At 38.8% G+C, this 25,434-nt stretch overlaps 1 protein-coding gene across 1 annotated transcript in view; it reads left to right on the top strand.

Moving 5' to 3' along the window:
• Nucleotides 1-25,434, top strand: part of TNFRSF11A (TNF receptor superfamily member 11a) — a 114,618-nt gene that overhangs the window by 68,361 nt on the left and 20,823 nt on the right. The window contains exons 4-7 of the mRNA XM_027869061.1: nucleotides 5,174-5,317; nucleotides 17,249-17,336; nucleotides 18,867-18,958; nucleotides 23,932-24,045. Of these exons, the coding sequence (XP_027724862.1) occupies nucleotides 5,174-5,317; nucleotides 17,249-17,336; nucleotides 18,867-18,958; nucleotides 23,932-24,045 (438 nt within the window). The remainder of the gene's footprint in view (nucleotides 1-5,173; nucleotides 5,318-17,248; nucleotides 17,337-18,866; nucleotides 18,959-23,931; nucleotides 24,046-25,434) is intronic.

The following is a 25,434-nucleotide window of genomic DNA, read 5'->3' as shown; positions in this document are numbered from 1 at the left end:
AATCTGATGAAAACTGGGAAGCCAGCTTTAATACTTCAGAGAGGGATGAGAAAGTATCATTGAGAATATTACATATATATGTGTTTATGTATTTTATGTCATATCATATCATATATCATGTCATATCGTATATCATATTATATCACATTATATCATATCATATTATATTATTTATGTATGGTATCTCAAAAGTCTTAATGCATTTTTAAGCTCTCAAATCTTTAGCCCACACGGGGCTCTTTAGGACGCCCTATATGCTTCAGAAAAGCCTGGTATACTTCCAGTCTAAGAGTGTGCAGTTCAAAAGCACTCCACGCCCAAGCCCCATTTTCTCAGTGTCACATATGGGGAAGAAGTCAGGACCCTTACAAAAAAAGAATTCACTTTGATGTCAGTAAGTAGCAGCAGGGCTGAACCAGATACAACAATGTAGGAACAGGGAAAAATGGGAATTTCCCCGCAGCTTTAGCATGGTGCCAGGCCATGAATGGAAGCAGGGATTCCCCAGTCACACCAAACATTAACTTCAAGAGTGTGACAGTGGGACCAGGCTTCTCTTTGCAGCTATAATTAAGACTTTAGGAACTTGAGGTACAAGAATTATGTGGCTTTCATTGGGGAGTGTAAGGCAGGCAGGCCTCTTCCAGGCAAAATAGCATTGTGAGAGATGGAGTAGACCTCAGAGGTGAAGAGAAGAGAATAAGCATTTATATAGTTCCTACCACATGCCAGACACTGGCCAAGTGCTTTTATGATTATTATATTGTTTGATCCTCACAACAACCCTGATATAGGTGCTATTATTATCCCCATTTTGCAGATGAGAAAACGGAGAGAGACAGAAGTTAAATGACTTATCCAGGATCACACAGTTAGTTAGTGTCTGAGGTCAGATTTAAACTCAGGTCTTCCTGATTCCAGGCCCAGTACTCTGTACACTTTGGCGCCACCTAGCTGCCTCAGGTCATTGAGTCCAACCCTCTTATTTTATAGACAAGTTCTTGTTTGTCCATTTTCAAAGAGGACCAATGACATCATGGGGTGATGTCCAAGTAAGCTGTGGCCAGGAGAGATTAAATGACTTGTGCACGGGAAAACAGGTAGAATCAGAGCCAAAATTTGAAGTCAAGTCCTCAGATTACAAATCCATTGTTTTTTCCACACTGCCTTTGGCTTTCTCTCAAGAAATAATTTTGCTTGCAGTCATTTGTCTCCAAATCTAAACTCTGCCAGAATGGGAGTGGTTTCATTTTTGGCTTTTCTCTCCCTATTGCCATGAACATGGTGAGTGCTTCCTCAATATTTATTGAATTATTGAATTGTCTTATGTGCTTTACATAAATATCAAGACTGTGTACCCATGAAGCTTACTACCGCAAAATTCCATTTATTCAGAATATAAATGGTCAAAAAAATCAAATGACAAGATTTTTAAAAAGCATTTTATACTATAATTTGATGAAACAAGCTAATGTAAAATAAATATCAGGAATTTAGGCAAAAATGAGTGTAACAAGTATGTGTCATGATGTCAGTAAAGTTTCAGCTCTACATAGTTTAAGATCAACAGATTCTAAGTCAGATGACTGAGTCCCTATCTCAGCTCTGCTCCTTACTGCCCTTGGGTAAATCACTTACCATAGCTAATCTTTGGGGAAAGTCACTTGAGTTTCAGTTTCCTCACCTGCAAAATGAAGGATTAGACCAGATGATCTCCATAGTCCCTCCCAGCTCCAGTTCCTCAAATACATTTTACATGTACACAACTAGGCAGTTTTTCATAATGATCGGAACATCTCAGCCTGAGGCAGTTGCAAGAATCTGAAGGCCCAATGTATTTTTTTCAGTTTATTTTGAATGTTAAATGTATTTATCATTTTCAATTCAAGAAACATATATTAAGTGCATACTATATGTAAGATACTAAAGATGTAGTTGCAAATACAAAAAACAAAACAACACCTGCCTTCAAGGAGTTTATGTTAAAATTTAGTCAAAATTGGATCTGCCATTTCACATTAACCAAAATGTTAGTGTAACATCGCATTCTTTAACTAGTTTGAACAAGTGAAACCTTAGCAAGGCCTTTGCTACATCTTTCCCATCCTTCTACTCTACTCCAACTGACCCCGTATGTTATTTCGCTTAGTAATTGTCTTACCAAAGACACAAATGTCATCCCCTAACCCCAATACTTACAGCAGCCACCATACTTGGCCTCCCACTTCACTGAGAAGTTTAACAGAAATTTTAATCGGCTATCCTCCTTTAATCATCAAAACTTCCCAGTATCATCACCCACTCTTTTTTCTTCCCAAAGTCATAGAAAAAGAGTTATCCCTACTCCTCACTAAGGCTAATCCCTCCACCTGTACCTTTGATTCCATCATCTCTCACTTCTTCCATGATCTTGCTCCCAGAATCACACTTTCATTATCATCTTGCATATCTCCTCCAGTTACTCCTTTCCATATGCCTACAAACATGTTTATTTTACCAGTCCCCAAAAAAACAGAACTCTGACTCCATTGACTGTCCCATCTCTCTCTTCTCTTCTTTACAATCATATTTCATAATTAGTTGACTTGTGATCTTACTGAAGTGGGTACCATGTCCACTGCAGCGGATCACAATCCAACCATGCCTTGTCTTCATATGTGATTCTTGAATACCTTCTCCTATACATGCTCTGTGGAGGATTTATCTAAATATTTAGAAGGCTTTTCACTAAGCCTTTTGACACAGTATCACAAATGTGTCCAGGAACACACAGTAAGTAAGTAAGTATCAGAGCCAAGATTTGAAACTAGGTCCTTAAGTTCCAAAATTTACATGTAGCACATTGCACCAGCAGTTAAATTACTTTTTTTGTAGCTGGTCTGAAAACTCTGTGTATCTTCTGTCCCTTTTCTGCCATTCCATCATCATCATTGCAAGATTAGAAGGGGACACACATAACCAGGGACATTTTATAGTTTTCTTTGTTCCATGGGTTTTGCCATGGCCAAAGAATGAATCACCTTAGTGCCAAATGCTTGTTGACTTTACCTAGTGGCCCCTGCCATTCCTTGGCTTCCAAAACACCTCTGCTTTTCTCCTACCTCTTTAACCACTACTTTTCTGTCTCCTTTGGGAGCTCTTGTCCTCTTTCCAACCCACCAAAATGAGCATATCATAAGATTCTGCTCTTGACCTTTTGTCTCGGTCTGCCTCTCTTTCTCTCCTCTGTCTCTGTCTGTCTCTGTCTCTGTCTCTGTCTGTCTCTCTCTATCTCTGTCTCTCTCTATCTCTGTCTATCTCTGTCTCTCTCTGTCTCTCTCTCTCTCTCTCTCTCTCTCTCTCTCTCTCTCTCTCTCTCTCTCTCTCTCTCTCTCTCTCTCTCTCTCTCTCTCTCTCTCCCTCTCTCTCCTTTTTTCCTTTTTCCCTCTCTTCCACTTATCTCCATCCCTTGTTGAAATCTCATTTCTTCCCACAACATCAACCATGAAGGCTATACAGAAGAGAATCAAATCTAGATTTCCAGCCTGACTTATCTCCCAAAATCAGGGTCCACCCCTCCAGCTTTCCTTGAGAAGTGTCTGTCTGGATGTCCCATAGGTAATTCAAACAAACCAAGAGTGTCACCTTTCCTTAAAGTCCAAGTCTTCCTTCTTTGTTATTTCTGAGAGTGGTGCTACCATTCTCCCAGTCTGTTATGTTCCAAACCTTGGCATTACCTTGGACCCTTTCTTCTCCCTTACCTCTCATTTCTAATGAGTTGCCAGGTCCTACAGATACCACTCCTGATCTATCTCTTACATTTGCCTCTTTCTCTCTTTTTTCACCACCATCATCCTAAGTGGAGGCCCACATTACCACTCATCTGGACTATTGCTGGAGTCTTATATCAGGTCTTTCTTTCTTTGGTCTCTCCCTTCCACTATCTATGCTGTACACTGCTGCCAGACCAATAATCTTCCTAATATATGTCAGGTCACTCCTCTGCTCAAAATTCTTCAGTGACCCTTTTCTGTCTACCAAGTCAAGTTCAAGCTACTTTGCCTGGCGTTCTCTGTTACCCCTCCCTGTTTCTGCGGTCTTATTTCATTTGTTCCCTTTGATGTCCTCTTTGTTTAGCCAAACTAGACTTGTTGCATATACCCCCCCACCCTGCACCCCCTAACGCTGTGCTTGTACTCATCGTATTCTCTGGTTCTGAATGTCTTCCCTTGTGGTCCCCACCCCTTCACCACCTGTTGAATCTCTCCTTTAAAAGTCCAATTCAAATGCCATTACCTCTATAAAACTTTCCCTATTAATACTTTCCCCCACTCAGACTTCATATAGTGCTTTGTACCTCCTTCATATTCTTACCATGTTCTGTTCTCTATTTCAGTTATTTGTATATGTGTCATATCACTCTTTTGGATTGTAAGTGCCATGAATGGTGAGGATCACATATTAACTAAAATTAGTATCTCTTCATTTGCCTAGAATACTAAACTCTGTTCATAGTAAGCACTTAATAAATATTTGTTGAATTGAATTGTATTGTAATGTATTGTAGTGGAAAAAACACTGGTGTTACCACATTCTTAGACTGAAGAAACCTAAATTTGAATTCCAGCTCTTCCACTCACTAGCTGCGTGTCCCTCCCTGGGTTAGTCACTAAACATCTTTGGGCTTCAGTTTCTTGATCTGTAAAATTGGAACAGTAATGCTCTCCCTTCCTCATTTTTCAAAGTTGTAAGAAAAGCACTCTGTAAAACTTGAAGTGTTATATAAATGTGAGGTGGTGGTGGTGGTGGTAGTAGTAGTGGTAGTAGTAGTACTTGTTCTTGTAGTAGTAGTAGTAGTGGTAACAGTAGTAGTAGTAGCAGCAGTGGTGGTAGTAGTAGAGTAATGTTTAAAAACTCAAGCTTTTAAATTTGGGGAAAACATTTCTGGAGACTTCACTCTAACACAGAAAGTGTGACAATGTCAAGAGAAATTGGGTGACTTAAATACAAATATGTTGAATCCTAAAGGATTCAAGTATACATCCTATCTTCTCACAGGGACTAGGGCAGCCTGCTTTGTTTTAATGGTTTTAGTTTGGAATTTGCAGCAATAGTAAAGATGCAGGAAGAATCTCTCTCCCCCTCCCCAAAAGTTTGAGTGGATCTGGCCTTTATATCTGTTTCTCCCTCTCAGGAAAAGGTCTGAAAGTAGTTCATCCTGGCAATCAAACCTTCCCACGGCAGTGTGCCTGTACCCCTGGGTACCACTGGAGTGACGACTTTGACAGCTGTCAACGCAATGGAAAATGTGGCCCAGGCTTTGAAGCTGAAAATCCTTGTAAGACCATTTTATTTCATGGAATTGTATGTTCTTGTTTTATAACAGGAAACAATATCATCAGGGCTACACTTGCGCCATGGTGATAATAACAAGCAGAGGTGGGCAGCCTGAGTGGGAAGACCCCCCCTCCAGGTGTTTTCCCTGGGGAGATGATGGAGGAGTAGATCTGAACAGCGGACAGACTTCAGAGATTATTCCCCACACCATCAATCTAGTTAAATGAGATGAGATCCAGTCAAGCAGATGGTTTGGGAATCTTTTATCTCCTTTTGAAGCTCAATTCAAGTCTTTCCTTTTAATCCTCCCACTTGTTACTCTCCCTTCTAAATATGATAGCGTTGCATTTACTTGGTATCCATTTAGCATTTACTTGTCAGTACACATGTTATCTTCTGCTAGTACAAGGATTGGCAAATTACAGCCCATGGACCAAATCTGGCTGCCACCTGCTTGTTTGTTTTTTTTTTGTTTGTTTGTTTGTTTGTTTTGTTTTTTCTTTTTGGCTAGGCAATGGGGTTAAGTGACTTGCCCAAGGTCATACAGCTATTAAGTATTAAGTGTCTGAGGCCGGATTTGAACCCAGGTCCTCCTGACACCAAGGCCAGAGTTCTATCCACTGTGCCACCTAGCTGCCCCTGCCACCTGCTTTTGTATAGCCTCCAGCTAAGAATGGTGGTTACACTTTTAAATAAAGTTTTTTGTATTTTAAAATATTAAAAAAAATCATTTGTAATTTGCATGTTGTACAAAAACTGGCCTGCTCTAGTAGATTATAAGCTCCTTGAGGACAAGGACTGTTTGGTTTTTATCTTTATATTTTCAGTGCCAAGCACATTATAGATATTTAATAAAAACTTGCTGATATGTTGAATTGAATTGAATAGAATAAGCATAGGTCTATGATGTTGCCCCTTTGCTTCACAGCTTTGGGCATCTTTCCCTCAGCACCTCCAGCTCTATAGAAGGAGTGAAGCAGACTCTGCCCTGCAAAAAGTAGTAAGGGGCTCACAAATGGATGCCTTCATTAAGCCTGTGGAAAAGATCTCTCCTAAAAATTCCCTGGATGTTTCCCCTTAATTCTCTAAGTCTGGTTCTACATTAATTCAATTAAATTCAACCAACTTCAGTTACATACTTTTGATGTTGAAGGCACCACGCTAGGTACCACAGGATTTAAAGAAGGGTAACATGGGATCTAGTACTAGATCTGGCCTTCATTAATTAGTTATGTTACCTGAAAATAACCAAGTAAGCTCTTTTGGGCTTCTAGTGACCTATGACCCCCCCCAATGGGAATATTCTCTCCAAAGTGCAGAGAACAAGTCATTTCCACCTTTGCTCATCCTTTGCAGTTGATGTCTATATCCTTCCCAGGCTGATCTACTCTAGCACCATGAGTTTTCTTCTGACACTTTTTTAGAGGCATATAGGTTTTGGAGGAGAGGAAGTGCTGTAGTTGGAGTTAGAAAGACCTGAGTTCAAATCTTGCCTTAGTCATTTACTAGGGGGATAACCCTGAGCGAGTCATTCAAACTCAGTCCCAGTTTTCTTATATGTAAAATGGGGATAGTAATAGCTCCTACCTCACTGGGTTGTTGTGAGGATCAAATGGGATAATAATCATAAAGAGCTTAGCACAGTACCTGCCACATGGTAAGTGCTGTATAAGTGTTTGTTCTTGTTATTATTATTATTATCATCACATGCTTTGGGTACCAGTACTGCTGGTACTGTTCTGCTATCTTTTGCTGTTACCACATGAAATGCTCATCACCTATTCCAGTGATACATATCTTTGTGATGTTTTTCACTAAGAAAAATTTTTGTTGATATCTTTTATTTTTCTATCACTTTTACTTCTGAGTATATCCCTTGTGCCTATACGTCAAATGTCCCTTATAACAAAGAATAAAATAGAAAAAAGCAATTTAACGAAATTAACCAATATATTAACTGAGTCTGACATTGTATACGATGTTTTACATATGTCTTCCTAAAGTACAAGTGTAATTATGTTGTTCCCCTCCTCTGTAAACTCCTGTAATTCCCTATTGCCTCTAGAATCAAATAAAAATTCCCCTGGCATTTAAAGGCTTCTGGCCCCATTCTCCCTTTTCAGCCTTATTACACACTACTCCTCTACACACACCATATGCCAATCAAATCAGCCTTCTTAATTTTCCTCATACATGGCACTCTTTTCCATATCTCTGCCTTTGCATTGTCAGTCACCAGGGGTGTGCTGGAGTCAGCTTTAATCAACTCAAAAGAGCTAATTATTAAGTTTTCAGTGTTTGCACCTTTAGAAACCAGGATCCAAATTAGGGCTTGCTTTATTGTTTTGTTGATTGTCTAGACTTAAGAAAATGTTAATAATACAGATAAAACTTAAACATGTATGTGCACAAATTTCCCCTCTCCCCCTACCCCCAGCCTGTTTGTTAAACATTTACAGCACACCTTTGTATTGCCCTGTAAACCTTGCTTTAGCATAGCAGGGGTTCAGTAGAAGGCGTAGACAATGAAGTTATCCCCAGACAGGAGGCTGGTGACCGGACACTAATAGTAATAATGATAATAATAATAATAGCATTCATTATCACTTTAAGGTTTGCAAAGTGCTTTATATCCTTTATCTTTTTGAACCTTACAAGACCTCTGCTAGTCCCCCATGCCTGGAATATTCTCCCTCCCTACTATTGTGTCTTAGAACTTCTAATTTTCTTCGGTGGCTCAGCTGAGGGACTACCTTCTACATAAAATGTTTCCTGAGTCCCCCAAGCTATTAGAGCCTTCCTTCCAAAATTATCCTGTAGCTGTTTTCTATGTTGAATATACCTATGTATATACATGTTGTCTCCTATGGCTGGATTGTAAACTCCTTTTAGGCAGGGATTATGGCACCTAATTGATCCATAATCCCCCACTTCTGCAAAGAAGGAAGGGAGATGGATTTTCCCATCTCTTTTCTTGGGCCAAACTTGGTCACTATAATCATACACCATTCAGTTTTTTTCTTTTGATTGACATCATTAGAGTTGTATTTATTGGGGTTTTTTTCCTGTTTATTTCACTCTACATTCGTTCATATGCTTACAACCTGTGTAAAGGCAAATCACTTAACTCCCTTGGATCTTAATTTCCTCATCTGTAAGAGAAGGGGGTTGATCTTTGAGGTCCATTGCAGCTCTCAGTTTATGATTGTATAAGCCTAGGTATCTTCCCATGCTTCTTGGAATTCTACATATCCATCATTTCTCATGGCAAAGTAATAAGTAACCTTTCATTGCATTCATGTACCACATTTTATTTAACCAACGTCCCAATTGATGGGAATGTCCTTTACTTTATTTCCGATTTCTTGTTCCCACAAAAATTGCTGCCATGTGTATTGTGGTGCATATGGGAACAGTTTGTCTTTGGCTTTCTTAAGCTGTATGCCTAGCAGTGGGATCTCATCTCAAAGGTAATGGACTATTTCTGTCACCTGTCTTCTTGCAGGTATCTTTCATTCTAGTTTATCACTTGGACATTTATATCCACCTTGCATTTCTCCCTGGCCCTTGGGCCATCTGCAGTTGTAATTTTTTTCTGATATTTTGGTGCTCGGTGATTTGCAGCTATATAGCATCACTGGGAGTCTATTAGTATGAAAGAGATGAGTTTTCTCTCTCAGGGAGCAGCCTATGTCATTGAAAGCCTTCTATATTTTCTCAATTGCTATCCTGCCCTCTTTTGTCCCTCTTATTTCCTGTTCAGTCTTGGGTACAATTAAAAAGTATGCTGGTAAATGTTTAACGACCATCTTCTTCAAAAAAAAAAAGGTATGTATTAGACACTTTTAAGTCTAATCTGCAGTATTACCATTTTCTTAAGTCTAGACAATCAACAAAACAATAATAAATCCTTGCTTTGTAGTTTTGTTGATTTCTGAGTTCTAAATGCTCACGTTGAAAATTTAACAAAATTTAACATTTAACCTGGCTTCAGCACACACTTGGTACAAGTGTATGCTTACCCAAGATATATGTATTGATGGACTAATTTAATTCATTCTACCTTTAACCACATATCATGATCGGGATTCATCCACTTGCTTTTTGTGTGTGTTACTAGGCTAATTTCTTTGAGTAGTCATGATTATGTTGAGGAAGCCATGTTGCATTCTGGGGCTTAGTGCAATCATTCACAATGTCACCCAAAAACAGGACCATCTGGAGAACCTCTCCATCTCCACAAAACCTCTTTTCTTTACAGATCATTCTCCTTGACAGTGGAGAATGTATCTGGTGAGCATGTTTCCAGATTTTGGTTGCTTGGTGTTGAGAAGCAGAGGACTGTGGAACAGAATTCTCTCAAGTTTCGACTCTCAAGGAATTTCATGTGACAGTATCACATCAGAGACACTTTGTTGTTGGGGAGCCTTTAAAATAAAGATTCATCGCTTTTTTTTGTATCATAGACCTTTTTGGCAGCCTATGGACCCCTTCTTAAAATAATATTTTTAGATAATTGAAAAAATGCTAAATTTCATTCAGACATTAGTGAAAATAAAGATAGATATTTTTTACCATCCAAATTCCTGGAACTCCTGAAATCTATCCATGGGCTCCTCTGGGTTCTGTGGACTTCAGGTTAAGAAGCCCTTCCTTAAAAGATGTGTTTGGCTCTACTAAGTCAAATGTTTTTTTTGTTTGTTTGTAATTAACAAACAATAAAAAGGAGCTGTATTCTCTACATTTTTCAGTCAGTCGTGTTACTATGGAGAAGCAGTTTGTTTTGTAGAAAATAGTCTGTGAAAGCCTCCCTACCTCTATATTAATGAGTCTCATATTTTCACTGATAGTGTATGGGCCCTTCTCATGAATACTTTATAGAAGAAAGTAGGCCTTATATGGAACAGGCTTATGTATCATAGATTTGGAGATGGAAAGAAAGGTCCTAAGAGGCCATATAGTCCAACCCCCTCATTTTACGTATGAGGGAACTGAAGCCCAGAGACATTTAGCATCTTACCCAAAGTTAGATAGGTGACCAGGGGCAGCAACAAGATTTGCATTTAGATCCTTTGATTTCAAATTTAAGTATTCTTTTCATGGCACCATGATAGCTGATGATGTTTTCTCAGTCACCTTTTGGAGGTAATCGTACTGTCTGTAATTTTTTTTTCTTTTCTACAGATATTCTTTCCCCTCTGCGATATTTTAAAAATTGATCCCTTGATGCTTTAAAGATTGTGTCGTGTTATAACAAATTTCTTGGTCCAGTCCAGTTGTTATTCTCAGCTTCATTTTTTTAGGTGCTGTTTCCATTTCCTCTAATTCATGGTGAGAGTTGGAGTCCAAATACTTGACTGTCTTTGATGCATTGTAAGAGATCGCTTTTACCAAGTTCCCATTTTTCAGAGTGAAATGGATCCAGGTGTAGCTTTTGTAATTCCATGTGGTGTCTTTTTAACAGTCAGAGGACCTGGGTTCAAATGCTGCCTGTTATGCTATGTGACCTTAGACAAATTACATTACCTTCGTAGACCTTAGTTTCTTCATTTGTAAATTTGGGAATTTGGAACAAATGACTCAGAAGTCTCTTTGCTGTGGATCCATGACCCTGTGATTTTACTTGGTTAATCTTTGCCCTAGGTAGTTGATGATCTGACTACACAGACAGCTGATTCTGAAAGGACTCCCACATGAGTAATCACTGCTTTTGATTTTCTGTGTGGATGATCTGGGAGGAATGAGAACCACCTGGAGGACTGAGAATGTAAATCAAGGCTCAACCAGGAATGCCATCTTTAGATATTTCAAGAGTGATTACCCTGGTTCTTCTTGGTTCCACAGGACAGAATAAGGAACAATGGATGAAAGGTGTAAAGAGGCACATTTAGAAATTTAGTATAATTCTTTTTTTTTTGTGAGGCAATTGGGGTTAAGTGGTTTGCCCAGAGTTGCACAGCTAGTGAGTGTTATGTGTCTTAGGTCGGATTTGAACTCAGGCCCTTCTGAATCCAGGGCTGGTGCTCTATCTACTGTGCCACCTAGCTGCCCCAAATTAATATAATTCTAGCTAGCATTTCAGGTTTGCAAAGTGCTTTACGAACATTATCTCTTTTGATCTTACTTAATGTAATAAAAAACATTTCCTATTAGAGCTGTGAAAAGTGGAATAGGCTGCTTTGGGACTGAATGAGTTCCCCTCAGTAGAGCTCTTTAAACAGAACTGGATGACCATGTATTTCCTGGAGGGGATTTCTGCACAGGGATGGGATAGCTGGGAGTGGACCGTTCTTTCTGTGATAGTAAGAAAGTCAACAATGGCTTGTGAATGAGAGATATCCTCCTGAACTATATTCGTGCCCACTGTTATAGATAGCCCTGGAGTAGGCCCTCTGATTTTTAGACAAATGGCACATTTAAAAGTTCAATATACTATAATTTTAATTGAGGTGGTACACAGAAATCAGAAGAATTTTCTGACATCATCTGAGACCTAGTTAGAAATGGGGGCAAAAAAAAAGTGCCAGTAATTAATTCTTTATTTTAACACCTCGTTCATGAAACTAGTGGCTCTTTTTATGATTTCTTTTCAAGAGTAATTTGTAGCTTTAGCACCAGATAATTGCCTGGTTGCATCATCACATAATGCTGTTGTAATTATACTAGCCTGTGATTTTTTTTCTAGCAAAATTACATAGGGCTCACATGTAACATGTGGTTTGCAAAAACTTGTAATTAACTCACATAATCCTAGAAATTTTCATTTTAGTGATTCAGCTTTTGAGAAGTAGTACAGAAATATGTACCACTTCCTTCCCAGATGAGCCCTTGATTTATCCAGGAGAGCAGGAGTTAGAGACAGAAGGGACTTTGAAGAGCCTTTAGTCCTCATTTTAAAAATTATAATAACTCAGTTATACAGGGTGTCCCAAAAGTCTGAATGCAGTTTTAAGCCATTAAAGTTTAATAGCTATTAAAGCTATTAGAGCCTAAAACTGCGCTCAGACTTTTGGGACATCCGTGTAGTGCTTTAAGACATGCAAATGAGGGGGCAGCGAGGGGGCAGCTAGGTGGCGCAGTGGATAGAGCACTGGCCCTGAATTCAGGAGGACCTGAGTTCAAATTTGGCCTCAGACACATAACACTTACTAGCTGTGTGACCCTGGGCAAGTCACTTAACCCCATTGCCTAACCAAAAAAAAAAGAAAGAAACTTTACACAGCTGAAAGGACTGAACAACAGAGAAGTGAGGAAATAGAGGAGACAAGTGTCAATAGCTTTTTCTAGGAATTTGGTTGTGAAAGGGAGGATAGGCATAAGGCAGTGAAGAGATAAAGTCAAATGAAGGTATTTTAAGGATAGGGAGATCTTGGCATGTTAGCAGACATCGGGAGAATAATTATGGGAGACAGAGAGATCATAAATTAAAGAAAGTTATCAAAGAGATAACTCCCAGATGAGACAGGAAGGGATGAGGTAAAGGGCACTAGTAGAGGGAATAGTGTTGGCAAGGAGAAAGTCTGTATTTTTCTCTGAGATATAAGAAAAGGAGTTAGAGGAAATCTGATGTTTAGAATTAAGGAGAAGAGGGAACTCATGATGGATGACTTCAGTTTCTTCAGAGTCTTTGCTGGAAGGCTGTTGTAGGTGATTTCAAAAGGGGAAAAGAAGGCTTAGAACAGATGCTGTGGGGAGTTTGACAGACAGTAAATCAAGGAAGAATGAAATGATTGGCCCAATTGAGAGGAGACAAAATAAATTCGTAGTGGACCTCATTAGTGTGGTTGTAGGACTTCCAGGAGCATTCAGCAACTCAAGTATGGTAATGAAGAAAACAGATGGTAGAAGCAATCCAGGGGTGGAAATTGGAAAGAGATGAGTGGTGATAGGACAGAGGGGCAACGGATTCAAGGGTAGCGGACAGTAAAAAATTGATCTCAGTCAAGATTTCAAAAAGGAACAGGGGCTATGGCCAGGGAAAACAGAGAGAGTTGGAGTGAGTATAAGAAGTGCTGAAGGGGTCGCGAGTGGAAGAAGTTTAAGAAGCCCTGTTCTAGGTCATGAAGGTGAAATGCTTATAGATGATATGGGTTCCAGAGTATAAGCATCCCTCTGTGTGGCTGTGGTTTGGAGTGTGAAAGTGAAATCCTAAGGATTTGAGGAGGTTGATAAGCTGGGAAGCTGGGGTGTTTGTGGGGACATCAGCGTGCATATTGAAGACCCCAAATATAAGGGCTGGGTTGGGATTGAGAGGTAGACTGGTAACTAGGTACTGATCTCCTTGAGAAAGGAAAGAGAAGAATCTGATGACTAGTACATAAAAGCATCTGAATGAGATCATATATCTTGATGGAATGGACCTCAAGTGCTAAGTGATGGTGGTAAGGAGAGGGTTAAGAGTTGGCATCGAGAATCCTGGCCCATTGTATCAAGAGACCTGAAAGAAAGTACATTCAGTACTTTCAGGATCTCTGCCTTTAGTAGAGAGGTCATCTTCTAGGGGTGGAATGAGCTTGTTTCTGTCATTGCAATGATATGGAGAGCACATGAGAGGAAGAGGCCTAAAGTAAATGATAGTTTGGTATCAGTTGATTGGGTTTTCCATAGAGATAGGGAGAGAGCTGGACAGAGACATGACAGGGATAGGATTGGTGTAGATGGGGATTAAGGTCTGGGAAATGGCAGCAAGGCAATCACGTTTTTGCCTAGACAGCTTTTAGCTCTGAATCACCAGACTTCAGGGTAGAGGAGAGTTTGCTGGCTGTAGGACAATGGATCAATTGTCACACCCTTTCCATTAGCAGTGGTATTTGTGCCCAGGCCTCAGCTCAGTGTTGATTTGATTATCATGCCCTGAGCAAAATGTGGAAGGGTGGGAGTGGGAGTCTGGGCCAAGTCTGGTAGTAAGGGGTGGTGGCAGGAAGCCAAATAGCGAGCAGCCTGGCATCTACAGCCTTAGTGGTTACAGAGGGCTGAGGCATGGTTTGTTTATTTACCCTCTCATCATCAGCAAGGTCAATTCTGTCCCAAGCCCTAGCTTTGACATAGATTTGATTTTCAAATCAATGAGAGTCCATAGGAATTTGACGCCATATGACAGGAGGTCTAATGTCTGGTAATTTGATGGTTATAAAGGACCTTGACACCATTCGTGTAAAAACCATCTCAGTACTTCAGGGTATGGAAAGGGTTACCTGCACTAAGGCCTGACTTTAATATTGGATTAGGAGTCAAAAGCCCTGGGTTAGAATCTTGGCACTGCTTTTAATCATGCTCTGGTGGTGATCCTGAGTTGTCTCAGACTATGTCAATGGATGCGGAGAAGGCTTCAGATATGGGCTTAGTGATGGACTGTGCATCATATGAGGACCAACCTAAGTTGTATGGGTTTATCACACGTTTGGCCCCAATGAGATGAATTTTTTGACCACAGTAACTCTCCAAGACTATCCACTGAGGCCAGAGGGATTGGGATCTGTGTTGGTGAAGGGATACCCACACTAACAAAACTGGAGATCCTTGGACTACTGAAGGAGTATTATATAAAGATTTTTGTTTGTGGTTTATAGGTATTATACTTTGATTCTGATGGCAGTATTGGAGCATAAACATTCTAACCATCTACTCTTTGAGATATAGATTTCGTTATTCAACAAAAGTAACAACATAAGCAAACAAAAAAATTGATTTACAGAAAACCATAAATTCTAGTTATTTAGAGTTTGTTTTAAAACATATATATTAACTTTAACAAAATAATGAAATGGCTTAGCTTGCTTCTGTTTTCCGTTCTGATCTCTTTTTCTTCTGTATATATTTTTTCAGATTTTGTTGCTGCTGTTGTTATTGTTAATTATCATTATTATTATTATTATTTCTTTTTCTTTTTTTTGGCAATTGGGGTTAAGTGACTTGCCCAGGGTCACACTGCTAGTAAGTGTCAAGCATTTGGTCTGAGTTCAGGTTTGAACTCAGGTCCTCCTGACTTCAGGGCTGTTGCTGTATCCACTGCACCACCTACTGCCCCATTTCTTTTTATTTTTACATAGTTGTTGTCCATGTGCTTATGGCCCTTTTATATCTGTTCTCATTATTCTACATTATTTCATCTCTTCCTATATTTGTGTTCTTTATATTTGTAATTTCTTATGGTGCAATAATGTTCTATTATATACATATATATATATATGTATGTATACCACAGTGTGATATGTTCACGCATTCTCCAGCCAGATATATGGGTTATCTTCAGTATTTTGCTATTACAAATAAGGTTGCTGTACATTTATTGCCTAGGTCAATTTTTTTTCTCTCTTCACAGCATCCTCGGGGTTTTGTCCTTGTAGTAGGAGTGTGTTTTGTTCTAAAGGAACCCAGGCTGTCCTGAAGCAATCATAACTCCCCTCTTGAATTCCTATTTTGTCCATTCATAATGTCTCTTAAATCTATCTCTTCTTTTAGCATAAGATATTTTAAGTTCCCTGTTTTTAGTTTTCTAACCTGATAGCACAATTCTGGGAAATCATAGGAAATGCATATTTTCAGTTCTAGAGTGATTCTAATATGAGACACAAGATTTTGTTTAATTTATTCTTGCTTGACCTTTGGGCTCATTGCAATCACATTAATTCTCATTTTATGTTCCCTTAAGAAAAAAATTCTTTCCTTTTCAATAAGGCTCCCTGAAAAAGCTCTTTTTTGGTAGGTTGGGGCAGGTAGAAAGGCAGTCTGTTTCAACTTATTTCTTCTGGAAAAAAAATGAAAAGCTTGGTAGAGAGCAAGGCATGGGGGATTCTTATTACATCCCTTACTTTGAAAGTGCAGTTTTTTTCTATCTATTTGACATGGGGAGAAGAATCTTTTACAAGTGGCAAAAACCCATGAGCATAAGAACTAGCCACTGAACACAAGCCTCCAGATTGGACAAGAACAGATAACGTGCAGTGGAAAGAGCTCAATATTGGGAATTGGTAGGTTGCTTGGCTTTGTACCTTGCCTCTGTTACTAATTGCTGTACCTCTGGTCTTAATCAATTTGCTATCCCTCTCTGGGTCTCAGTGTCCCATCTATAAAGTGAAGAGTTTGGCAAAGTGAGTACTGAGGTCCCTTCTAGCTCTAACATGCCTTTTAAAAATTTTATTTATTTTATTTTTATCATTTTTTTCTTTTTAAATTTTGAGTTCCAGATTCTCTGCCACCCACCTCCCACACCCTCTGAAAGGGCAAACATATGATATCAATTATACATAATATGACTTTTGGAATTTGAAAACTAGTTCATTAAAATGACATTGGGGTCACACTTGATAATATTGTCAGTTATAACACATACATACTATTTCACAAGGAAATCATACAATCGCCCAAGTTTAAAAGGAACCTCAGAGATCATCTAATCTAACCTCTTTCTATTGTAAACAAGGAGGCAGACTCAAAGAGACTGAGTGACTTGCCCAATAATATATGGAAATACGTAGCAGAGGAAAATAGGAAATAATTAGCACAGCCAGGACTCAACGCCATGTCTTCTGACTCCCAGTCCATTGTTTTCAATTACTTATATCAGTTTGGGAGATTGCAGCTGGGGGGATCAGGGACCCAGGCAGAGAGCTGGACAGAGAAGGATCGTGAACTAAAGAAAGCAAGACTATACATGGGAATCTGTGTATGAGGCATGGGGCAACAGCAGCAAGAACAGAGGCTGGTATTGAGCCAAAGGTTTTCTGTAGCACAAGTGAGAGAGTTTGTCTTATAATTCCTGCTCAAAGCCAGAACCGAGGTGGCAGCAGGCCTGCACCCTCAGGTGGAGACAATTAGACACACCTGGATGGAGCACAGGAGGAGAAAGCAGGGGGAAAGAACAGCAATGTCACTGAAGTATTGTGATGTGTCATCTGAATAGATTTCATTGTGTTGTTTTTTTATGCCGCAGTACAGCCAAACAAGGATCCAGGATGTAAGCCATGCCTCATGGGCTACTTCTCTGATGCATTTTCTTCCAAGTGTATATCCTGGACCAAGTAAGTACACTTCACAGTGAAATTACACACAATTGCAAATGAATACACACAGAGAGAAGAGATGGGAGGAATTAAAAGAGAGTGCTACAGAATTTAAACAATTTGATCAAAGGAAAGAGGGAAGGAAAGGAGGAACTTATTAAGTGCCTACTATATATGACCCGTGCTGTGCTAAGTGCAGTATTATCTCATTTGGTCTTCTACAAGGGGCTGTTATGATCCTCATTTTACAGTTGAGGAAGCTGAGAGATATGGGTTAAGTAACTTGCCCAGGGTCACAGTGTCTGAGGCAGGATTTGAACTCAGATCTTCCTGAATCCAAGAGACCTAGTGCTCTAATTTATTTGTATTGATAGATTGTATTATATTCAGGCTGTGTCCACATGATGTTCAGATGAGGGTTAATTCATTAAGAGAGGATGAAAAATGGTTGAAATGAAATGAAAAAAGGGTTGATTGAGCCATTTCTTTGATTTTAGTTGCTTAAAACAAAAGCTTCCTATCACTTCACCCTCACTCTAATATGGAACATTTTAAAGAATTTTGTCTTAGCAGCTCCTTCCCTGCTTCTTATTGAACTTATGTTTATACTTGCTCTTACTTAATTTCTCTATTTCTCTTTAAATTATTTCTCAATTTTTCCTTGATATATTATTTTCCCTTCTTTCATTGTCATAAGTTTATCATGTGCCACTTAGAAGTACTAGGAAATAATAATAAAAGAAAGGGATTAAAAACCAATATAGAAAGATGGCCGTCCCCTACTGGGCAGACTGCTGATGACCAGCCTCTCAGCACCTAGCCAGGCTGACTCTTATATGGCAGCTGAAAGTTGTTGTCATGACTGTTCTAGAAGCTTTTCCAAATAGATGGGACCAGCCTGATTTTGAGCTCCACTGGCAGAGCCTTGGAGAACCCAGGGTCAGCATTCTGTAGAGGAAAAATATGAAATGCTTCATGAATTTGCATTTCACATAAACATATTTTAAAGATAGATTTTAATTTTAATTATTTTAAATAAATCCTTATAAAATATAAAGAAGTCTTTTAAGTAGTTGTGATTAAAGAGGGTAAGCATTTATCTACTGTAGACTTTTAATAATTTTCCAAAATACAATCACATTTTCTTATGAGAACTTTATACTTTTTTCAAAACAAGACTCCATGAGGGTTAAACACAAATTATATCATGGTTATTTGTGTGCCCTGGGCACTTATTTCCATCTGATTTTTTTTCTATTCCATTTAGCCATTTTGTAAAAGCTTTCTATGTTTCCAACTTGTGTTCATCTTTTCATAACCATTGGAATTTGTCACTAATCCACCTTAATTCAGGAAGGGTTAGTCAGTATTTCCTTTACCAAAAATATAAAACTGAGCTATAAATGACTATATTTTCATGTATTTCCTAGGGAACATTGACTAGGGTTTTCATTGGGTTTCTTCATTTCTTTTTTTGAGAGCATGATGTAAAGGCATTAATTTATATATATATATATATATATCTATTTTTAATTTTTTATTTTGCAGCTGTACCAGCCTTGGAATGGTAGAAAAAACTCCTGGGACTGATAAGTCAGATGTGGTTTGTGATCCTTTGCCACCTGAAAAGCCAGAATATGGTATATAATTTACAAAAGTACATGATGGTTAGAAGACATGCTCCAACACAATAAACTATTTCACATTCTGACTAAATTAGGTGCTACATCTTGAGTGGAACTGTTTTCTTTTCATTTTATGTTTGGAATGACACCAATTATTAGTACAGTAATTAACTTTCCATCAGTATTTTTATAGTATGAGTCATTCCAAGTGTATTGACTCAGAATTTTCTAGGTTGGTACTTGAGAGACAATGTTGTACTTATGTAGACAGGAGAAGAAAAAAGATCTAGGTATGTGAATGGGCAAAGATAGCTTTGACATCATGGCAGGAGTGGGTAGGACAGAGTGGGGAAATGCTGGGAGTCATTTAGGGGCCAGCAATGTGTTAGAATCCAACTCTGATTAATCAGAAAAGTAAGAAATTTTGTAAAGTGGGAGGTACTTAGACCGGTGGAAGGAAGTGTGTAAGATGAGCTTCTTTGTCATGTTTGTTTCAGGTAAAGGCCAGATGTGGCCAATTGTAGGGATGTGTGTCATAAGCAGAAGTGGAAAACTGAGTAGTCAGATGTGATGAGTTAGCAGTGGAGCTGGATGGATCTTTGCAGACTGTGTGAAGACAAATGAAGCAGAGAATAGTGGAAAGGAGTGGCTCAGATCATGTTGGAGCAGGGCCTGGCCACCGAGGTGCCCGCAGTGAACAGATGCAGAGATAAAGGAACAAACTGAGCTCCAACTTAAAGAAATTCTTGGTTCTCTCATTTTGGGATCCTCTCTTATAATGATGGCATTTATACAGTGTTTTAAGGCTCACATTTGTATAAGGTTTTAAAGTTGACATTTATGTAGTGTTTTAAGGTTTGAAAAGCACTTAAAGATATTATCTCATTTCACCCTTACAGTAGCCCTGTAGGTTAGGTGCTGGTATTGTCCCCACTTTATAGATAGGGAAATGAAGGCTGAGAGGGATTATTTGTGTAGGGCCATGTAGCTACTAAGGGTTTGAAACGAGATTTGAACTGAAATCTTCCTGACTCCAAGTCCAGCACTCTCTCTGCTGTGACACCTTGTTTTGTGTCTCTCGAAGGAGTAAAAGGCTTGAAGAAGGTGGAAGGAGTTAGGAGACCTTTCTTCCAGCCGTTCGAGCAAGACCTGTTGTACTACATCACCTTGGTGTGGAGCTGAGCTAGCTGTTACGTTAGTGGGACACATACTCTAGCAGAGCCCTCTAGAGTCAAAAAGGGCTTTTAATCTGCATGAAATCACAGAATCTCAGTACTGGAAGGAACCTTAAACTCGACCTGAGAGAATTTTGCTTTAAGATATCCCTGATCAGTGAGAGGGGAACCTGCTTTCCTTAGATGCAGCACATTCCACTTTTTGGGTGAAGTGAGTCAGTAGAAAGTTTTTCCTTACAGTAAACCTAATTCTGCCTCAGTGACTCACTTAATTCTGTTCTCAGGTTCAGCTGAATAAGTTTAATCTTTACAATAAATGACAATCCTCTAAATACTTTAAGGCAGTTAATACCTCCCCTTAAGTCTTCTTCTTCTTTTTTTTGGCAATTGGGGTTAAGTGACTTGCCCAGGGCCACACAGCTAGTAAGTGTCAAGTGTTTGTTCTGAGGCCGGATTTGAACTCAGGTCCTCCTGACTTCAGGGCTGGTGCTCTATCCAAGTCTTTTTCTTTAAACTAAACTTTACTTGTTTCATAAACTCATGTCCCTCTGACATCTCTCTAATCCCTCTAGGTCTAATTAGGCAGCAAGGTGACATAGCAAATTAACAGGGTTGGGGAGCCTTTGGAAGTCCTGGGTTTGAGTCTGGCCTCAGACGCTTAATAAGCTGTGTGTCCCTGAACAACTCACTTAACTACTCTGGGCTTCAGTTTTCTTATCTGTGAAATGAAGGAGTTGGACTCAATGGATTCTAAGGCCGCTTCTAGCTCTAAATATAGGATCCTACGATCCCTCAGTAACCTAACTGCCCTCCCCTGGATATATTTCAGTTTGTCAGTGTCCTTACTAAAACATGGTACCTCAAAGTGAGTATCTCAGATGTAGCCTGACTAGAGCAGAGTGGGTCAGGACTTTGTCAACAATCAGTTGACAAGCCTTTATTAAGTGCCTACTATGTACCCGGCGTCTCACTTATCCTGAACATTTGATTTCTCTTAATTTAATCTCAGATAACATTGGATTTTTAAGTCAGCAAGTTAGACTGATGACTCATCCATCCTGCAGTCTGATTTTTTTCACGTGAACTGTTAAGTAGCCATGCCTCCCCAATCCAGACCTTATAACCTCACCCATTTGAATTCAAATGTAGGAAGATACACTCACCTCTACATTTCATCTATCCTGGACAATCAAGATCTTGTAAAATCCTAGTGATGTCTCTAACATGTTGACTATCCCTCCTATATTGGTGTCTCCTGAAAGTCTGATAATTATACTTATCCTTTATCCCTTATCATTTATCCAAGTCATTGATTTAAAAAAATATTAATAGGACTACACATAGAACTCTCTTTAAGGTGATATCAAACTGTTAGTGATTACTCTTTGGATCTAGACATTTAACCAGTTACAAATCACCCCATTCACATCTCATCCTGTCTACAAGAATGGCAGGAGCCTTTTATCAAATGCTTTGCTAAAATTGATATACATAAGCATTCTCCTCATCTAGTAAATCTTTTAAAAAAACTAAATTAAATTAGACTCTCGAGGCAGTTCTCTCCTTTTCTGTTTTATTGAAATTGTTTCTCTTTGTTCAGAATCTCATTCTTAAGAGCTTATCATTTCTCAGCCAACTTCCCCTGCAAATTCTGCCTGTCCTTTTCTCTAAACGCATTAAAATCTGCTCTTCTAAGTCTGGGATGTATGTCAAACGCTATGCCCAACTCTTCTCTCCTCTGTCACAAATTTTAAGACTGGTCACTTCTCTGTGAAGTTCTTATCATTTCTAGCCCCCACCCCAGCAACTTGTTTCTATTTGTTACTAAGAATTAGATCCAGAATAAGTATTCTGCTCATTGGTTCCCACACCTTTTGAGGGATAAAATTGTCTTTTAGGAAAGACAAGAAATTATTGGTTGCTTTTTTGAGGCAGAGAGAGAACTCTATCAGAGGTATGAATGACTAAAGTCTTCCCTCACTACTCCTATATTATGCTTCTGTGCTCAGGCTTATGATTTGTTTCTTTTACTTCTTATCTATTTCCTCCTTCTATCTGTACATGGTCTGGAGGATATTTTGATGACAATTTTGCTTCTGTTTCTGCCTCCATTGATTTTCATCCATGCTCTCTACCATCCTTCCGTACTTTGTTTCCTGAATTTCCTTACATGAAACACATATTAATGTACATTGTTACTTACATACTTCCCCTTTCCTTGTCCTGTTGTTGTTGTTGTTGTTGTTGTTGTTTTTAATAAGGCATACTCTTCAAAAATGACATCAGTTGTTCAGTCATGCCTGACTCTTTGTGGCCTCATTTGGAGTTTTCTTGGCAAAGATAGTGGAGTGCTTTGCCATTTCCTTCTCCAGCTAGTTTTACAGATGAGGAAACTGAGGCAAACAGGGTTAAGTGATTTGTCCAGGATCACAAAGCTAGTAGTGTCTGAGGCTGGATTTGAACTCGGGAAGATGACTTCAGGTCTGGCACTCTATCTACTGTGCCACCTAGCTGCCCTGTGATAGCCACCAAACCAGTTACCATAGAAAGGAATAGCAATAAGAAAGGAAGCTATGTGACCGTGGCCAAATCACTTAACTCCATTTGCCTCAGTTTCCTCATCTGTAAAATGAGCTGGAAAAGAAAATACCAAACAACTTTAGTATCTTTGCCAAGAAAACTTCAAATGGGGTCACGAAGAGTCAGACATGACCGAAAAATGCAACAAAATTGGCGGATGTTGGTAAACAGTTTTCTTCATCATTCTACTATATTCATTTTCAAGTCATCTTGTTCTGTGTTAGTAGTGTGAAGTGTAAAAAAAGCCATTTCAATTACATTAAATTAAAAAGTGTTTTAGTTTTTTTACGAGTAAAACAAATATAACCAAGATCAGAGGAAAGCAGAAAACTGGGGGAAAAATTTTATAGACAGATTCTCAGATAAAGGTCTCACATCTCAAATATATGAAGAACTTTGTCAAATACATAAGAATATGAGTCATTCCCCAATTGATAAATGGTCAAAGGATATGAACAGGCAGTTTTCCAACAAAGAAATCAAAACAATTTATAGTTGTATGAAAAAATGTTCTAAATCGGGGGAATATAACTTTTATTAGCCCTCCATCCCTAGATGAGAGCCAAATTACTCCTGTATTTTAAATCATAGTCTAGAAATCCAAACCCTGTTTTCAGATATCATCCTGTGGGGGAGCAGTGTGCGAAACAGACCTATGACCCTACTTCTATGTAGGGATCGCTTAGTAAGGAATTTCCTCCATCAACCCATATTGGAACCTTCTCTGCAACATAGGGAGTTGCCTGATGCCCTGAGAGGTTAAGTAACTTGCCCAGAGGTAATATGTGTCTGACAGATACCATGATCTTCAAGACCTGTTGACTTCCCAAATATGCCCTTCTCTTCTGAAGTCCCTATACTATATTGTAAAAAGTGATGAAAATATCTCATTTACCCCTGAGGTCTTTGGTTTCTTTCCCAGGACTTTATAATTCCTTATCAAAGCTCTCTGGTCTCCACCTGTCATCTAAGTACCAGCCCAGCTAAATTTGGAAAGGTTCATAGGCATTCAAGTGATGATGAATTTTTTTTTTGTTACAACTAATTAAGTCACTTGCTAAAATATGGCAAAACTTTGTTTTGTACCACATTGGCAAATTATGAGGTCTTTAATAAAAGTTGTTATTCTAGAAATATTGAATTTTATGATTTGGGGGCATGATGAAGAGGATTTTTTGAAGCTTATAGAATAAAACCAAATATTACACTAATGCATATTTTTTCCCCATACAGAATCACCAAAATACTTACACAATATAATCTTTCTACTCCTCCTGGCAAGTTTGGCAGTCATTACAGTCATCATCTTTGGGATCTACTATAGGAAGGAAGGGAAAGCGCTGACAGGTATTGTGTCTCTGAGTAGTTCAGAAGCCATCTCATGAGAAAACTTGTATTTCTAGATGTATGTTTTCTTACTTTGTCAAGTCAAGTCAGCGAGCCTTTATTAAGTGTCAGCTATGTGCCAGACACGATGCTGAAAATTGTCATGCTAAGCTGTTTTTTATTTAAACCAGCCCAAGCAGCCAATCATATTTGATCGATTTTCTCTAAGTGCAAAGAGCGTGTGATTTGTTGAGCACAGATTCCCAAACATATCGAACTCTTCTGGCCTTCAAAAAGTTGGAGATTGCATAGGGCAGCAAATATTCATTTAGGAGGAGACTCTTCATCCATTTATTTGTTCAACAAGCATTTGCTAAATGCAAACTCTAAACAATATCAGAAATATGACTGTGCTTATTTTATATATATATAAACATGCATATAGATATAGAAATATATATTACATATATATATATATGCATACTTACACATACACACATAAACATGCTCTCTCTCTCTCTCCCCTCCTTCTCTTCTCTTTTTTTTCCTCTCCTCTCTCCCTCCCTCACTTTCACTCTTTCTCTCCCTCTCTCTCATTTTCTGTCTCTTTCTCTCATTTCCTCTCTCTTGCTGTTTCTATCTCTTTTTCTCCCCTTCTCTTTCCCTTCCTCCCTCTCTCTCTCTTGTAGCAGTGCTACTTCCAAAGCTCCCTTATTTCCATTTTAAAAATTAATATATTAAGAAGTGTTATAGTTATGTTTGCATCTGTTGACCAAATATGACCTCTTACTCCTCCAATCTGCTGAGGTGCTTGTGGCCACAGAACTTTGCATGGTTCTTATTACATGCTGGCTCTGTCTCCTATGTGGCATTTATTACATGGGGCCTATTGCACTTAATTAAGGAAACATTCACTAAGAACATAGTAAATGCACAGGCACTATTATAGGTACTAAGGCAGAGTCCTGATTTGTAACCATGTCTTATCTCCTTAACAAGATTGTAAACTCCTTGATGTTAGGAGGACCCTGACTTACGTAGCTTTATCATTGTGTATAGCATCCAGCATGGTGCCTTGCATGTATTAAGGGCTTAACAAATATTTGTTGAATGAATGAATGAACGAATGAATGAATGAGTACAGCTGTATTCATCATTGATCTTTTTGTGTGGATGGATCACATTTTGATTTAAAAAAAAGTAAAAATATCTTTCTGAGGAAGGAACCAAAATGTTCTTCATCAATTGTCACCATTAAATAGATACTAGAATTTTAAAAAGACTTTTGGGAAGTAATCTTGTGCTGGCAATAGAAATTTGTTCAGTGATCCCTTTTGGATTATTTTAAGATACTTGTACTCTTAGCGGGACAGCCCTTCTGTCTGTAGGCTCATTCTTATCCCCCCCTGT

This window comes from Vombatus ursinus, unplaced genomic scaffold, assembly GCF_900497805.2.
Source record: "Vombatus ursinus unplaced genomic scaffold, bare-nosed wombat genome assembly UNPS02014791.1, whole genome shotgun sequence".
NCBI lineage: Eukaryota > Metazoa > Chordata > Mammalia > Diprotodontia > Vombatidae > Vombatus > Vombatus ursinus.
Note: the sequence above shows the minus strand (reverse complement) of the source record. Positions and strands in the feature narration are given on the sequence as shown.